General features: G+C 51.1%; 1 protein-coding gene across 3 annotated transcripts in view; it reads right to left on the reverse strand.

Annotated features, from left to right (window-relative positions):
* The window catches only part of LOC102449639 (protein turtle homolog B), a 117,680-nt gene that overhangs the window by 18,796 nt on the left and 84,796 nt on the right, over positions 1 to 14,088 (reverse strand). For 2 of the 3 annotated variants that reach the window (XM_006135118.4, XM_025190747.2), the window contains exon 18: positions 11,306 to 12,943. In XM_006135118.4, coding sequence (XP_006135180.1) covers positions 11,306 to 12,943 — 1,638 coding nt within the window. Of the gene's footprint in view, positions 1 to 9,604; positions 9,651 to 11,305; positions 12,944 to 14,088 lie in introns of all 3 variants that reach the window. The other variant, XM_025190750.2, reaches the window with a different exon arrangement.

A 14,088-nucleotide genomic window follows, 5' to 3' on the forward strand; every position in this document is an offset into this window, starting at 1 on the left:
GAGAAGTGAAAGAAGGGAAGTTGGAGGAGATACCTGGGGGTCTATGCTCTGCTCAAAGCTTGGCCCAGTAACTTGTCCTTCAAAACATCTCCATTTCCGCATCTGCAAAATGAAGAGAATACCTACCTCACATTGGGGTTTTGTGAGGCTTAAAGTATTGCAATAGGCCCTGAAAAAAGGCATCACAGTGCACTTCAGTATCTGTGGCCACTTAGCTCAGGCTACTTCCTGAGTATTTAATATACACGGAACCGGAACTTCCTGTTACTTGACTCTACGTCCCTCATTGCATTTTGGTGCTAAGGCTGCAGCGGGATGGCGAGACTTTACCTGGAGACAAGAGGGGCCGATGTAGGAATGGGCTTTCGTAGCAGTAGACGCTTAGTTAGAATACAGCAGGCTGGTGACTTTGAGGACACTGATATGACTAGCAAAGTTTCTTGATTTTGCTAACAGCATTGAAAAGCATTTGGCACAAAGAGCAGGTGCAACTGAAGCCATCAGATTTAGGGTATAAAAACAACCCCTTTCATATTCACCGCTCAAGCCCACACCTCAAGGTTTGATGAACGTGCCAAGAGACAGAGCCTCAAGACTATCTCTGATGGAATAGCTGCAACTCCCCACAAAGCAGGAACCATCAATTTCACTAGAGGAGAAAACCCATTTGTAGACAAGCCACAATTCCCTCCTTGTCACATTACCGAATTGGAGGGAAGCAGCCAGATCGCTGCTGCACCCCTAGGTGGGGGTGTTGGCCCCAGAAATTTGTATAAAAGGGAGCCATGTGGGGTATTGAATGGGAGCTTATTGTTTGCTGATCTATTGTACGCTATTTATGTGAGTGTATAATGTCTGTGTGTGTAGGTAGGAATCTGTAATCTGTGTGGAAGCTGAATATTTCTCTGAATGTGATTAAGCATGGCTATGGACAGGCTGATTAGCCAGGCCCTGTAGGACAATGGCACTTGATGGGCCAAGGACACACCCAAAGAACGGGGGCTGTCACCTGAGAGCAGCCAGCAGGAAACACAGAGATTGGCCTCTGACCAGGTGACCTGCTGCATACAAGAAGAGGCCAGGAAGGAGGTATAAAGAGGCCATGTGGTCGATGCCATTTTGTCTTCAGCTCAGCACTTCATCCCAGAGGCAGCATTGCAGGGATTGAAGGGCCCGAAAGACCTGTGGACCCATCCTGATCTTAGGATGCACAATAAGAACTTTTAAACCAGCAGCTGCAACATCTCTGCTAGAGCCTGCATCGAAGACTGGGAGATTCGGTGCATGCAACATACTATTCTTTAACAACCTTACTCTCAGGCTTTTCTTTCTTGTGATAATAAACCTTTAGTTTTAGATTCTAAAGGATTGGCCCAGCGTGATTTGCGGGTAAGATCCAGAGGGTAAATTGACCAGGGATCTGTGGCTGGTTTCTTGGAACCGGACAGAACTTGTTTGGGGTAGGTGGGATTGGGTGCTAGGACCCCCCCACCTGTGTATGAGGCCCGGGGCCATCTGGGGCATGGATATTGCTGGGGTGTCGGAGGGGTTTTGCTTGTGAGGCTTCAGGCAGGCAGCTGAAGCATTCTGTGAGACTGGTTTGTGGCCTATTTGGAGAGGTCACCAGTCTGGGGGCTGTAAGGAGCCCCGGATTTGAGCAATTCGCCCTGAGCGGACGCCCTCAGCTGTGCCCGGACACGGCCCGGTCTGTCACACTCCTGTTGGGACCAAGTGAGAAATTAACCCTGCTCAGAGGGGCTAGATTTAAGATGTATAAGAACTAAGGCACTATGGTTAAAGTCCTCTCAATAAGGCAACATGTGTGGTGAATGCAGGGTTGTAACTTAATTTTAGAAGCTAGCACTCCCGCAGCATTTCTACTTGGTGCTCTTTAACGAGCCACACATTTTCTGCTGCTGAACAACAACTGGTATGGGCAACGATAGCATTTGTGGTCCTCCCACACCCAGCTCACACCCTCAGTGCTCCATCCCTGATACGAGCAAGTGTGTGGCTATTCTATGCACGCAGGATCTCAGTGAACTTCTCCAAATGTCCTGTCAATGCAGCTCAGTCCTGACCAAAAGTGACTTCTGGTGCTCCGTTCTTGGTCTTTCATTAGAACGGCCGTACTGGGTCAGAACAAAGGTCCATCTAGATCAGTAGCCTGTCTGCCTACAGCGGCCAGTGCCAGGTGCCCCGGAGGGGGTGGACCGAAGACAATGATCAAGCGATTTGTCTCGTGCCATCCATCTGACAAACAGAGGCCAGGGACACCATTCCTACCCCCTGGCTAATAGCCTTTTACGGACATAACCTCCATGAATTTATCTAGCTTCTCTTTAAACTCTGTTCTAGTTCTAGCCTTCACAGCCTCCTCTAGCAAGGAGTTCCACAGACTGACTATGTGCTGTGTGAAGAAGAACTTTCGCTTATTAGTTTTAAACCTGTTACCCATTAATTTCATTTGGTGTCCTCTAGTCCTTGTATTATGGGAACTAATAAATAACTTTTCTTTATTCGCCCTCTCCACACCACTCATGATTTTATAGACCTCTATCATATCCCCCCTCAGTCTCTTCTTTTCCAAACTGAAAAGTCCCAGTCGCTTTAGCCTCTCCTCATAGGGGACCTGTTCCAAGCCCCTGATCATTTTAGTTGCCCTTTCATTCTCCTCCATAACAGGCTGAAACAGCTTCTGCTTTTTAAGTCCTAAACCAACGAGCAATCCTGTGCCACTGCCGGTCCCCTACCACACAGCTATACCAATCTCACTCAGCCTGGCCATGCAGCAGCCCTGCCATTTCTGCTACATTCCTCTTCTATGAGGATATTAGCAACTGTGATGGGTATTTTTCTAGAACCATAAACATGAGAGACTAAGCTGAAAATGAATCCAACTCCATTTGTTCGGTAAACTCGTCTCCCTCCCCACACACTCACCTCCATTTTTGGCCCCACATAACAAATGCACTAAACCCATTAACACAGTTTTACCTCAACTGCCATAGAGTGGATGGTGGCAGGAGAAAGAACAGCTACTCACCAACCCTCTCTGCCACCCTTTACTTCTGTAGTCAACTGCACCTCTCCGGTTGTGATTTTTTCCAAGACCAGAAAAGGGTCTCCCACTCCCCTGGCCCCTCTTGTAGGGTTGGGGCAACAGCCTATGCACAAAGCACATCCCGAACACTCGCATGTGGAATCGGTCCCTGCATTCGTTTGCTCTGCAGCGCTGAGTCACAACAAGGCAAGGTGGCCTTAAAAATACTTTCTGAAAGTTCTGCAGTGAACACAGACCCCAGACCCTACAAAGTTTGAGTCAGAAGAACTCATGGAGAAGTTCTCTAGGGCTTCGATTTACCACACTTCCGAATGAGAGTGAGTCAGAACCATATGCAAAGTTCCTGAAGGCACCTCACAGTTCTGGAGGGAGTGTGCAAAGCAGCCGGCTCCTGAGTGTGCAAAGGGCAGCGTTTAAAAGAGAAGAGCGTGTTACAAAGCTTGCACAGCTCACCAATGCTCCCTAGAGGAGCGGATACAAATGTTTCTACTACGCAAGAAGGACCTTATCCTAGGCTGCGCTGGTCCAACCCAGCAGAGAGTCTCTGTTGCTCCTCTTCCAAGGCCTTTGTGCATAGGAGGTCAGAAGACAAGCAGACGAAGCCTAGGGAAGAACTGCAGCCCATCTCCGCCAGAACGGGAATCCACGGCACAAGAGACAGGAAGATCCTAGGGTGCGATATACAATTTTCCCTGCCAGGAAAACATCCCTGCCTCTCTTCAGTTGAGCAAACAGGCAGAGAACTTCAGCAACAGCTTGGCAACTAAAAGGGCTGGTCTGAATTTATCTAGCCAGCCTAGAGCCCACCGGTTCAAATCTTGGTCAGGTTTACTCGGTCCTACACCCTTCCAAAAGTATTAACTCCATAGAGCTACAAAGGGTGCTTTCATGTAAGGAAACGTAACAAGCTAAGATCCGTTGTGTGCTGCATGGACTCTACCGTTCCCAGATGAGGCTTTGCTTAGGAGTTTTCTTTTCCCCTCCAGTCTTGTGTGGGATTGATTGCTGCCTCCATCCCAGAGGATGCCGTGGGTATATCACTTGGGACCAGGTGAGGTTGCTTCAAAATCAGAGTCGCTAAAGAAACACAGAAGTCACACGCCCTTTCCACCGAGCAGCTGCCAAGGCACCCCCACCACAAGAAGAGAAGGAGCTGAGAAGAGCAGGGAGAACGCTGGAAATGGCACCCCTTCTACGGGTCTGCAGACAACACGACTCATCTACACAATGGACTTCGCCATGCTGAGAGGAGAGGACCACGGGAGAGGGGCGAGGAAAAGAGGGGCCGGAGAGGAGAGGACAGGAAGAAGAAAAAAAGAGCACCAAGGGAGGAAAAAGGAAAATAAATCAACTCAGGAGTGAGGAAACAAAAAAGACAAAGAAAACCAGAGAAAACTACTCGGACAAGAGGACTCAACTTCTCCAAGCGAGAGTGGATGTGAAACGCATGCAGAGGGTCAGCACATGGAGTCTTTAAAGGGGAACTACTCGTTTCAAACTCAAAACCAGGGGGAGACCTCCTCCCCGCGCTGGGGGGGGTGGGGAGGCAGGCAGCTTCCTCCCCCACGGAAGGGAGGTCGCTTTGCCACTGGCACCCAGAGGGCAGCGGAGGCTTTGGGAGGACCCAGGACTGACTGTGCTGTCCAAGGCGAGGGAAGGAGCTGGGGCTGCCAGCACCAGACAGCTGCTCGCCTGCCTTCCCTGTGGTTTTTGGGTTTCCTACTACAGTGAGAGGACAGAGCCAACCCTTCCCAATTAGGAGACACATTCCCGGCACGTTGGGCTCCATTAAAAGAACAGGGAACGTTACTAGTGCTATTTCCATCCTGGCATACATTACCCACCCCCCTCAATAAAACTCGCCTGCCCTTCACGCAGCAAGAGATACAGCCCTGCAAACGCCATCCCACTCCAGCCATGCGGAGGGAGTATCAATGATCCAGCATGCAGAGTCGTTTGTATCCCTCTCTTTGCCCCCGTCTGCCTGTCCCCTGCAGCCTGCTCTGCACGCATCCCTGCAGCGGAGATCCCATGTGTGCTGCTAGCAGTGCCCCAAACTGATCCGTGGCCACCACGGAGCGCGCAAACCGTGCCTGTCTCCCCCTCTCTGCTTTTATTACAGAAGCATAAAACCTGGCTGGTCTGGTATAAAACGCCAATGCCCCGGATCCACTGACCATTTTAAAATCCTCCCTCATGAAGGAATTACTGGGCTGTGCTGATTATGGGATTCTTTTCTCATTCGCGTGCAGGATTTATTATCCCTCTGCCTTCCCTATTAGGAATAATGGAGGGAGAACTGGTTCCATTGCGGTGCATTCGTACCCAAGTCCTAGAACAAGCTGTATTTCACTCTCTGGCCATGAGGTCCCTGCCGATGGACATCTGTGTGGCTTGGCTGCTGCTAAGATCTTTACAGGGCATGGGTTTTTATAGGCCCTGATGAACATCTCTGCCTGGAACTGGTGCAAGATGCTTGAAAAGGCGTCAGGGTGGCCCTGGGTACTGGGAGCAGGAGATGGGATGTGGGACAGAACGATTCTATGGATAAACAGACTGCCCCGAAAGGAGGGCCGGCCTCCCGGGAGCTTCTGAAGCTCTGCGGGAACGACTGAAGCCACCTGATTGGGAGCGCCAAGGGTAATGCGCCCAAAGGAAGCAATAGGACCGCTCTCTTGACCAGTCTCACATTCTGCCTCACTCCGATGCTTCACCCCCGTCTACCGCATTCTCTAGCTGGGCCTCAGTGTGATGAACGCACCAGGATGACCCCTCATTCTCTCCCCTGGTTGAATGTCCAACCCCGTGTTGCTCTCCCATCCCCCGCCACTCCTCACAGAGCGCTGGGGGGGGCTGTATCCCTTTGGGTGCCCCTTGCAGCTTTCGCTGTTTCGCTGCACTCCGCAAGCCTCTTTGATACGCTGCGCAGGCACAGCAGCTGTGAAGTTCTGGCAATCTGCTGCAGCCTCTCTGCTAGCGGCACTGAAAACAAGTCAGGAAGGGTCTGTCTGCACAGCAAAGTTATCTCCAAATAACAGCCCTTATTTCGAAATAACTTTCCTAGCGTCTACACAGCCAAACCGCTATTTTGAAATTAATTTGAAATAGCGGAGCGCTTATTTCGAATGTGGTAAACCTCATTCCAAGAGGAATAACGCCAAATTCGAAACAGCTATTTCGAAATAAGTGCTGTATAGACACTTATATCAAAATAGGGGGCCTCCAGCCTTCCCAGGGTACCCTGGTGGCCACTCCAGCCTCAATCAAGGACACTCTTCTCCCTCCTCCATCCCTAGAGCCCTTAAAGGGGTTGACTCTGGCCACAGAGCCTGTGCCAGCTCCAAGCCTGCCAGCCCAGAGCCAGCAGTCACTGCCCCTGAACCAGTGGCTCCAAAACATGAGAAACAAGCCACTGGCAGCCAGCCCTCCACCGCTCCCCCGGATCAGTCTGCCAGCTCCCAGGAGCCTGCCAAGACCTGGAAAAGGCAGGTGCCTTCCTGGTCCAGGGTGGAGATCATGGATCTTATTCAAGTGGGGGGGGGGGATGCCCCCAACATCCACGATCTCTGCACTAGACGGAGGAACGCGGCCGTCTATGGCAGGATAGCCACCAGCCTGGCCACCAAAGGCCACATGCGAACCCAGGAGCAGGTTTGCATGACAATCATATTGATGCAGTGAGACCCCCAACCCTGAGCTTCCCCTCCCCCTTCTTCCCCTTGCTTCCCCCTTCCAGCTCCCTCCTCCCAGGTTTCCCCCCTCCCTTCTCTTCTCCCCTCTCTCGCCTCCTTTCCCCAGCCTCACCGGAGTTTCATTCCTTCCCCCCCAGTTTTGTTAAATAAAGAGAGTTTGTGTTCATGAAAATACGTGTATTTTATTTGACATCAGGAAGGGGGGTTAGGGAGGGGTAAGTGGAAGGACGTGAGGGAGGAATGAGGCACAAGCCCCCAGTGGGGCAGACTAAGGAGGCTCTTAGTGCTCCTCAGGGCGGAAGCTCTCCTGCAGGGCCTCCTGGATACAGACAGCCCCCGTTGGACCTCTCGGATGGCAGCCTGCAGAAAGTGGTCAGGCTCGCAGCAATGCTTCCAAGAGAAGTACCAAAGTGGCCAGGGGCAGCTCTGGCTCCATAGAATCATAGAATAATAGGACTGGAAGGGACCTCGAGAGGTCATCGAGTCCAGCCCCCCGCCCTCAAGGCAGGACCAAGCTCCGTCTACACCATCCCTGACAGATGTCTATCTAACCTGTTCTTAAATATCTCCAGAGAGGGAGATTCCACCACCTCCCTTGGCAATTTATTCCAATATTTGACCACCCTGACAGTTAGGAATTTTTTCCTAATGTCCAATCTAAACCTCCCCTGCTGCACTTTAAGCCCATTACTTCTTGTCCTGTCCTCAGAAACCAAGAGGAACAAATTTTCTCCTTCCTCCTTGTGACACCCTTTTAGATATTTGAAAACCGCTATCATGTCCCCCCTTAATCTTCTTTTTTCCAAACTAAACAAGCCTAGTTCAAGAAGCCTGGCTTCATAGGTCATGTTCTCTAGACCTTTAATCATTCTTGTCGCTCTTCTCTGTACCCTTTCCAATTTCTCCACATCTTTCTTGAAATGTGGCGCCCAGAACTGGACACAGTACTCCAGCTGAGGCCTAACTAGTGCAGAGTAGAGCGGCAGAATGACTTCACGAGTTTTGCTTACAACACACCTGTTGATACAACCTAGAATCATACAACTTGTGGGCCACTCCATGTTATAGAGTGCTGTGGTGTCCCGAGTGAGAGAAACCAGAGCATGCAGAGACAAAATGCTTTACTATCTCTCATCGAGGTAGATAAGCAAGCAGGGAAACCAGAGAACTGGCTGTCCGGGGGGGGGGGGGTCCCTTTAAGCACAGACCTCAGATAGCCTCAGGCAGCAGCCCCACACAGCAAGTCCTGACCTGGTGCCTTGCGGCCGGCCTTAAATGGATTCAGAGTCCACTCAGTGTGGACGCGCTATCTTGAAATAGCAAAATGCTATTTTGAAATGCATTTTGTGTGTAGACGCGTCATTTCGAAATAACTATTTCAAAATAACACTGCAGTGTAGACATACCCGAACACTACTTCCCCGGTACCCAGTCTGCTTGGTAGTGGCCTGTCATTTCAATGGGCCGTTAGAGCTGGTAACTGGCAAAAGAGCACACAAGAACTTAGTGAAAGGTGGAAGAGAAAGCTCAAATGCTACAAAGGAGCCTGAAAATAAGGACATTGCTTCATCTGTGCAACTGCCCTTCAAAAGAGCATCGCCAAGAGCTGTTTTCTCAGAGAAATCTAGCAAGGGTTACTTAAGCCACTGTCCTCACTGTTGGATTTGAAGCCATCTCGCAAGGTTTCACCAAGGAAAGTATCAGAGAGTTGAGGCTTCTCGCTGTAATTAACCGACTCCATTTTAAAACAAAGATATATCGTTCCTCGGGTGAGCTGAAGCTACGCAGCGTACTGCTGCCAATGGCACAAGAAAAGAAAAACAAAATAAAACAAAACCAGTGTTCCCTGTAAGCTGCACCCGAGCTGCCACTTAGGAGAGATTCCAATGCCACCCTGCTGATTAGCAGAGCGCCCACAGCTAGGTTTTGTGTTTCTACTGGTGGTGCACATTCCCACATGCCACAGTGCACATAAAATTATTCCACACGTGGACGGGAAAGATTAGAGGGACAATTGCCCAGAACTCCTCCAGTTTAAAACAATTTAGGAATCTTGGGAATGAAGCGGGGGGGAGGGGGGACCTCAACTATTAAAATACAATTGGAGAATTATTTCTAAAATGGGGATCCCTTTAATGAATTCATGGAATGAGATCATGATCCCAAAGATCGGTTTGCTAGTTGATGTCAAACTGAGAGCAGCTATTAGTGCTTGCTGAGCACGTGCCATTTTGTGTTGTTATTCTCTTATCTGTATCCATAGGATGAACCCAGTATTTCTTTAAAAAAAAGCTTTAATTCTCTAATAGCACTGAATATTTATAGCACTAGCACAGGCCATTTCTTGCAACTCATTTGGGTAGGTGTTATTATCCTCACTGCCAGGGGAGGAAAGTGGAGACGTTGGCACATTAAGTGACTTGCCTAAGGTCATGTGAGTCAGTGGCAGAGCGGCAACTAGACCCTACACATTCCTGGCTCCCAATCCTGGTTCAATGCATAGTTCAATGCTCTCAACCATGCATTTCCCTGCACAATAAAGAATGAGGAGCTATCTACTCTCTGCACTGGGCTTGCCCCACACAAGTCACAGCCACGCCAAGTTTTTCTACCTGTATCCCGACTGCAAATAGGCCTCTCTGAATACACAAGAACATTGAGGCACTGCTAAGCGGGAAAACCCAAAAGCCACAGAGACTGTGTGCGCAAAGGTTTTGTCCTAGTATTTGACAATTCCTTATTCCCCTTTAAAGGAAGAGATGGGATTGGAAAAGCCCCTCCCAGGCCCCACTCCCCGCCACCCTCCGAGAGCCCCCACACCATCCTTTCGGACATGGATCACCCTTACCTATTGAGCTGAGGAGAAGCTTGTCTCGACAACACTGCCCAGATAGCTGAGATTAATCAAAAACAAAGCAGTTAACAACACCCGCAAGGAGCCGAGCTCCGCAACACATCAGCACGTCAAAAACGCCAACGGAGGAGAAGTGGGAAAAGAAGCCAAAAAAAAAAAAAAAGCCCCAAACCAAATGAGGCTGGAAACAAAAAGGGGAAAGAAACAGAAAAAGAAAGAAATCAACGAAGCGGATGAAAACACTGCATACAAGCGCAGACCACAGTGCTCTGACAAGCATTGTCCTGTGATTCCCTATACCTGCTGGGCCTCACCAAGGTGTCCTGGTGTAACAGATTGGTTGGAGACATATATATATATGCACACACACTCATACACACACGAGATATATATATATGTTTTTGAAAGACAATAGAATTGATTTGAGGTTGATTTTGTTAGTACAGACCCACCACGGATAGTAGCATCCCTCTCTGACCCATTCACCCAGTCTTCTAAAACCAGCAACCAACAGCAGTGCTGAATGGGCTAATTGGGTTTCTAAGGCTTTAAAGCTTCCAGGTACCAGAGAGAGTAAGTGAAATGCAAGGGGAGCACCGCAGGGTGAAAAGCCAGCTCCCACCCCCAAACCTTGCTGCTTTCCCGACACCTCAGCCAAAGCTGGCGACACACCATCCTTCCTCCTCGCCTGACCCAAGCTCTTCTCTCCACTTCCCTGAACTTCTTACTTCAAGCCATTCATCTCTAAGCTCCACGAGTTGAGGGAACTGAGAGGTTAGACCCCCCGCTATGTGAAAAAATAGAATTGAAAACAAAAAAAGACAAAGGGATGGAAGGAAGGAACGCCTACAGGCTCTAAGATGCTGCGAAAGAGACGAGGGAAAGAAGAAAAAGAGGCAGAGACGGAGGGAAAGAGAAGAAAAACAGAAAGACGCTTTGCCTGGCGCACCCCTGGTACCTGGAAAACCAGCCACTGGAGTTTAGCACAGCAGCCTCACTCTTTAGGGTAGGATCTGAGAATACCGGCAGCTTCCTGCTTTCCGCTCGGGTGAATTTCTTCTCCTTGCATGCTGTTCATGGGACTAAGTCCTTGCACCCGCTTCCCGCCCGAGTCGTGGGACTGCAGCATCGCTTTTGGAGATGGAGGGCAGGGTGACCTTTGGGGCCGTCTCTGTCATTCGTTAATGGTCACTAGACTTCGTGGGGAAGGGCAGAAAGAAGCGGGCACGCTCAAATCTTCCAGGAAAGTCAAGAGCCAGGAAATAAAAAAGCAAACTGCCGGTGACCCAACAAGCACAGGTAGTGAGACCCCTAACCTAGCTCCTGGCACGGGTGGGCCCTTCTCCGCACATCCGAAAACACAGCCGTCCCAATTCCAAAGAGACTTGCGAGGGGAAGAGCAGCTGTTGTCGAGTAACACACTGTGAATGACCGATTGCTCCTCTGCCTATTTAACCCATTAACGTGAGCCATGTCCTAACAGTGCCGGCAGCGAGAGTCTCTTCCGAGCTGGGTCCTACCAATGCCAACTGGAAGTCACCTCCAAAAGGGATGCTGCAGCGCGTCCAGACAACCCCTATGATTTCGGATGATGATGATGATGATGGGAGGAGGGAGTTGGAGGCAGTGGGTGAGGTGGGGGTAGGGCAGGAAAGGCAGATAAAGGGCAGCTAAAGGATTCAAACAAACACTTACCCTGAAGTGGATAATGTTGTCGGTGTAGGCTCAGGTCTGAGAATGTCCTCCCCAGCCCTCCTCGGAGAAGGAATTTGTCCAAAAACATCCATATTGTCCCCAGGAAGGGAGGGGCACTGAGAGGAGGGGTAGCCAGTGGCCAAAGAGGTGAAAGCCATGGCAGGTCGGTAGCTGGGGCTGTCTCCCCTGCTGCTTTGACCCGGGGAGCCGGTCGACGGGGTGGACTTGCGGGAGAAGCTGACCGCTGCGGGGGGCTGCAGGGTGATCTCCGATATCTCCGCTTGCTGGATGAGGCCCGGCCGCGGTCTGGCACGTGCAGTCAGCTCCGGGGAGCTGTTGCGGGAGCTGAGGGGGCTTTGGGTCAGAGGGGAAAGCCTCGAAGGTTGTAGCACCACCTGATGTAAACTGGGCTCAGCCCTCCTGACTTGCCGAGGGCTAGGCCGAGGTCTGGGTTCGGGCTCATACCACCTGGTGTCCAGGCCAAATGTGCTTGTGCCACTGTGGCTGACTGACTCGGACGGTTCGTGGTAAGGCAACACGGGTATGCCCATACCTTGACTGGTATGTCTTAGCTGCCCTTGACTCGTCATAGGTTGCATAGGTTTGTCCTGCCATTTGGTGGTAGTGGGCACAGAGGGTTGGCTTCTGCCAGGTGGCTTGCCAGTCCAACTCTTTGGTGCCTCCAGGGGCAGAATGCCAGGGTAGGACGCAGGGACCTGGAGAGAGGAGGGGGGCGGGCCCCTAGGAAGACAGGCCATCGGCTGCACACACTCTGCCATGTCGCACTGGTGGAGCTGGTGAGGGAATATCATGGGAGATGCCTCCAGGCCGCTGAAAGGGAATTCAGCCCTGCCCCATGGCTCAGGAGACCGGCCCCCTGTTGGCGTCTGGGTCAGAGGCAATGTGCTGTTGGAAGCATTTTCTCCATTCTCCTCAGGTATGGTAGGATGTCCAAAGGGCCCCTCGGGGTGTAGAGGAGGGGAGGACATGACAGAGCTGAGGGGGCTGACCTCTGGCATGTAGAAGGGCGGAGGATCCATCTCCCCAGGACTGCTGCTGCTGAGGTAACCGTAAAATTGACTGTGGTGGAAAGGCCTGGGGGCTGGCGGTCTGGCCTGACCAGTGGCCTGCAGGCGACTCTCCAGAGCACCTGTGCCCTCCAAGCCCCTGTGGAATCGGGGGCTGTATGCTGGTGGCGGAAGGTACGATTCCTGGCTGGAGGAGAGAGGAGTCAGCTGAGATTTGAGGGCTGCTACAGATGTGGGCACAATGGGGTCGTCGTTCTCTTCGTCGGACTGGCGAAACTCAGGGTACATGTCTGTCTCCTCCACAAAGGGGAAGCCTTCTATCCGGCGGGTCTTTAGTGAGGGCTCCATCTCGGAAGGGTCCATGACAAAGCGGCCATCAGGCCCACGGCTGATGAGCTCAATGGGAGTAGTAGCCTCGGCTTCGGCTTCAGCCTTGGAGACACTGTACTTCTTGCTGCTAATGGCCCTCTTGGTCTTCTTGTAAAGGGACAACTCCTTCTCCTTGCTGGGGCTCAGCATACGCTTGCCCTGCTGGCCTTGGTCATCAGAGGACTCCGAGGGGGGGCGGAGCGTGCGGATGCTCTCGGGACTCACTTTACCGGAAGACAACCTGGACCATAGAGGAGAGAAACCAAAACAAAAAGGGGGGATGGTCACGGGGAGAGGAGAAAAAATCTGGAGGGCTTGCCCAGCAGGATCTCAGGCCAGCTGGACACAAAAAAAGGAAAAAGCCTTAATCGTTCCCAAAAGAGGGCGGCCTGGAAGAATTTTGTGGGGGCATTATTACAGTGGCAGAAGCTCGCATGGTTCTAACACAGGCCCCAGGAGTGGGCTGGGAAGGGACAGGCATAAGAGATAAGACCAACAGGTGGCTGCTACTTCTCCCCGAGTGCCAAACAGAGAAATGTTCCATGCTCCCTCATCCCCCCTGGAGCAGGCAACCCACTGCAATTCCTTGAAATCTGTTTCACCAGCCCATAGGACTGAATGACAACAAGGCCACTGCTTGGTACATTCATTGGATTCATCTGAGCCTCTTGTAAAACTAGCTTGGGAAACCTCTCAATAAGATGTTCTCCCTCATGTGATTTCACTCCTAGTGCTTTCACCTGCAGCTGGGGAAGAACAGCACAAGACCATCCCCATTTGCAAAATTTGGCAACTTCTGATCCCAGCTCCCAACATGTGAAGAAAAAACACATATCCATTTCCCACAAGCCTGGAAGGTAAGGGTTAGTAAGGCTCCCAAAGGAGAAAGGGGCAGCTGCTCGGAATTCACCTATCCTACCCAGACGTCTTGGGACAAACAGGATTCAAGAGAGACTTTGCAGATCCAGCTGGGATAGTGGGGGCAAGGAAATTGCAAAGTGCCACCTTCTCAGTGCAACTAGAGAGCCCACAGGAGGGGGGGACGACACCAGTGGAACAGGATAAAAAACACCAAGTGTCAGGGTAAGCACGGGAGTCCTGCTTCATGCGCCAGAAGCTTCAGATGAGGTGATCAGAGGCTACACGGTTACACTCACAACAAAGACCCCCCCCCCCTTTCTCTAGCTACCCTTGCTGGTGGAGACACTGAGCACTGCTGATGGGCTCCGAGAGGAGTTGAGACCAGCGGGACACAGTGATCCAGGGTCTTTAATGGAGTCTGGGGGAATCTTCAAGGCCAAAAAGAGTTGCTCGTAGAACTCCACATTTCCCAGTTACAGGGGAAAAAAATGCAAGGTGAAATATTCCTAGACACAGTGAAATTGC

This window comes from Pelodiscus sinensis, unplaced genomic scaffold, assembly GCF_049634645.1.
Source record: "Pelodiscus sinensis isolate JC-2024 unplaced genomic scaffold, ASM4963464v1 ctg35, whole genome shotgun sequence".
NCBI lineage: Eukaryota > Metazoa > Chordata > Testudines > Trionychidae > Pelodiscus > Pelodiscus sinensis.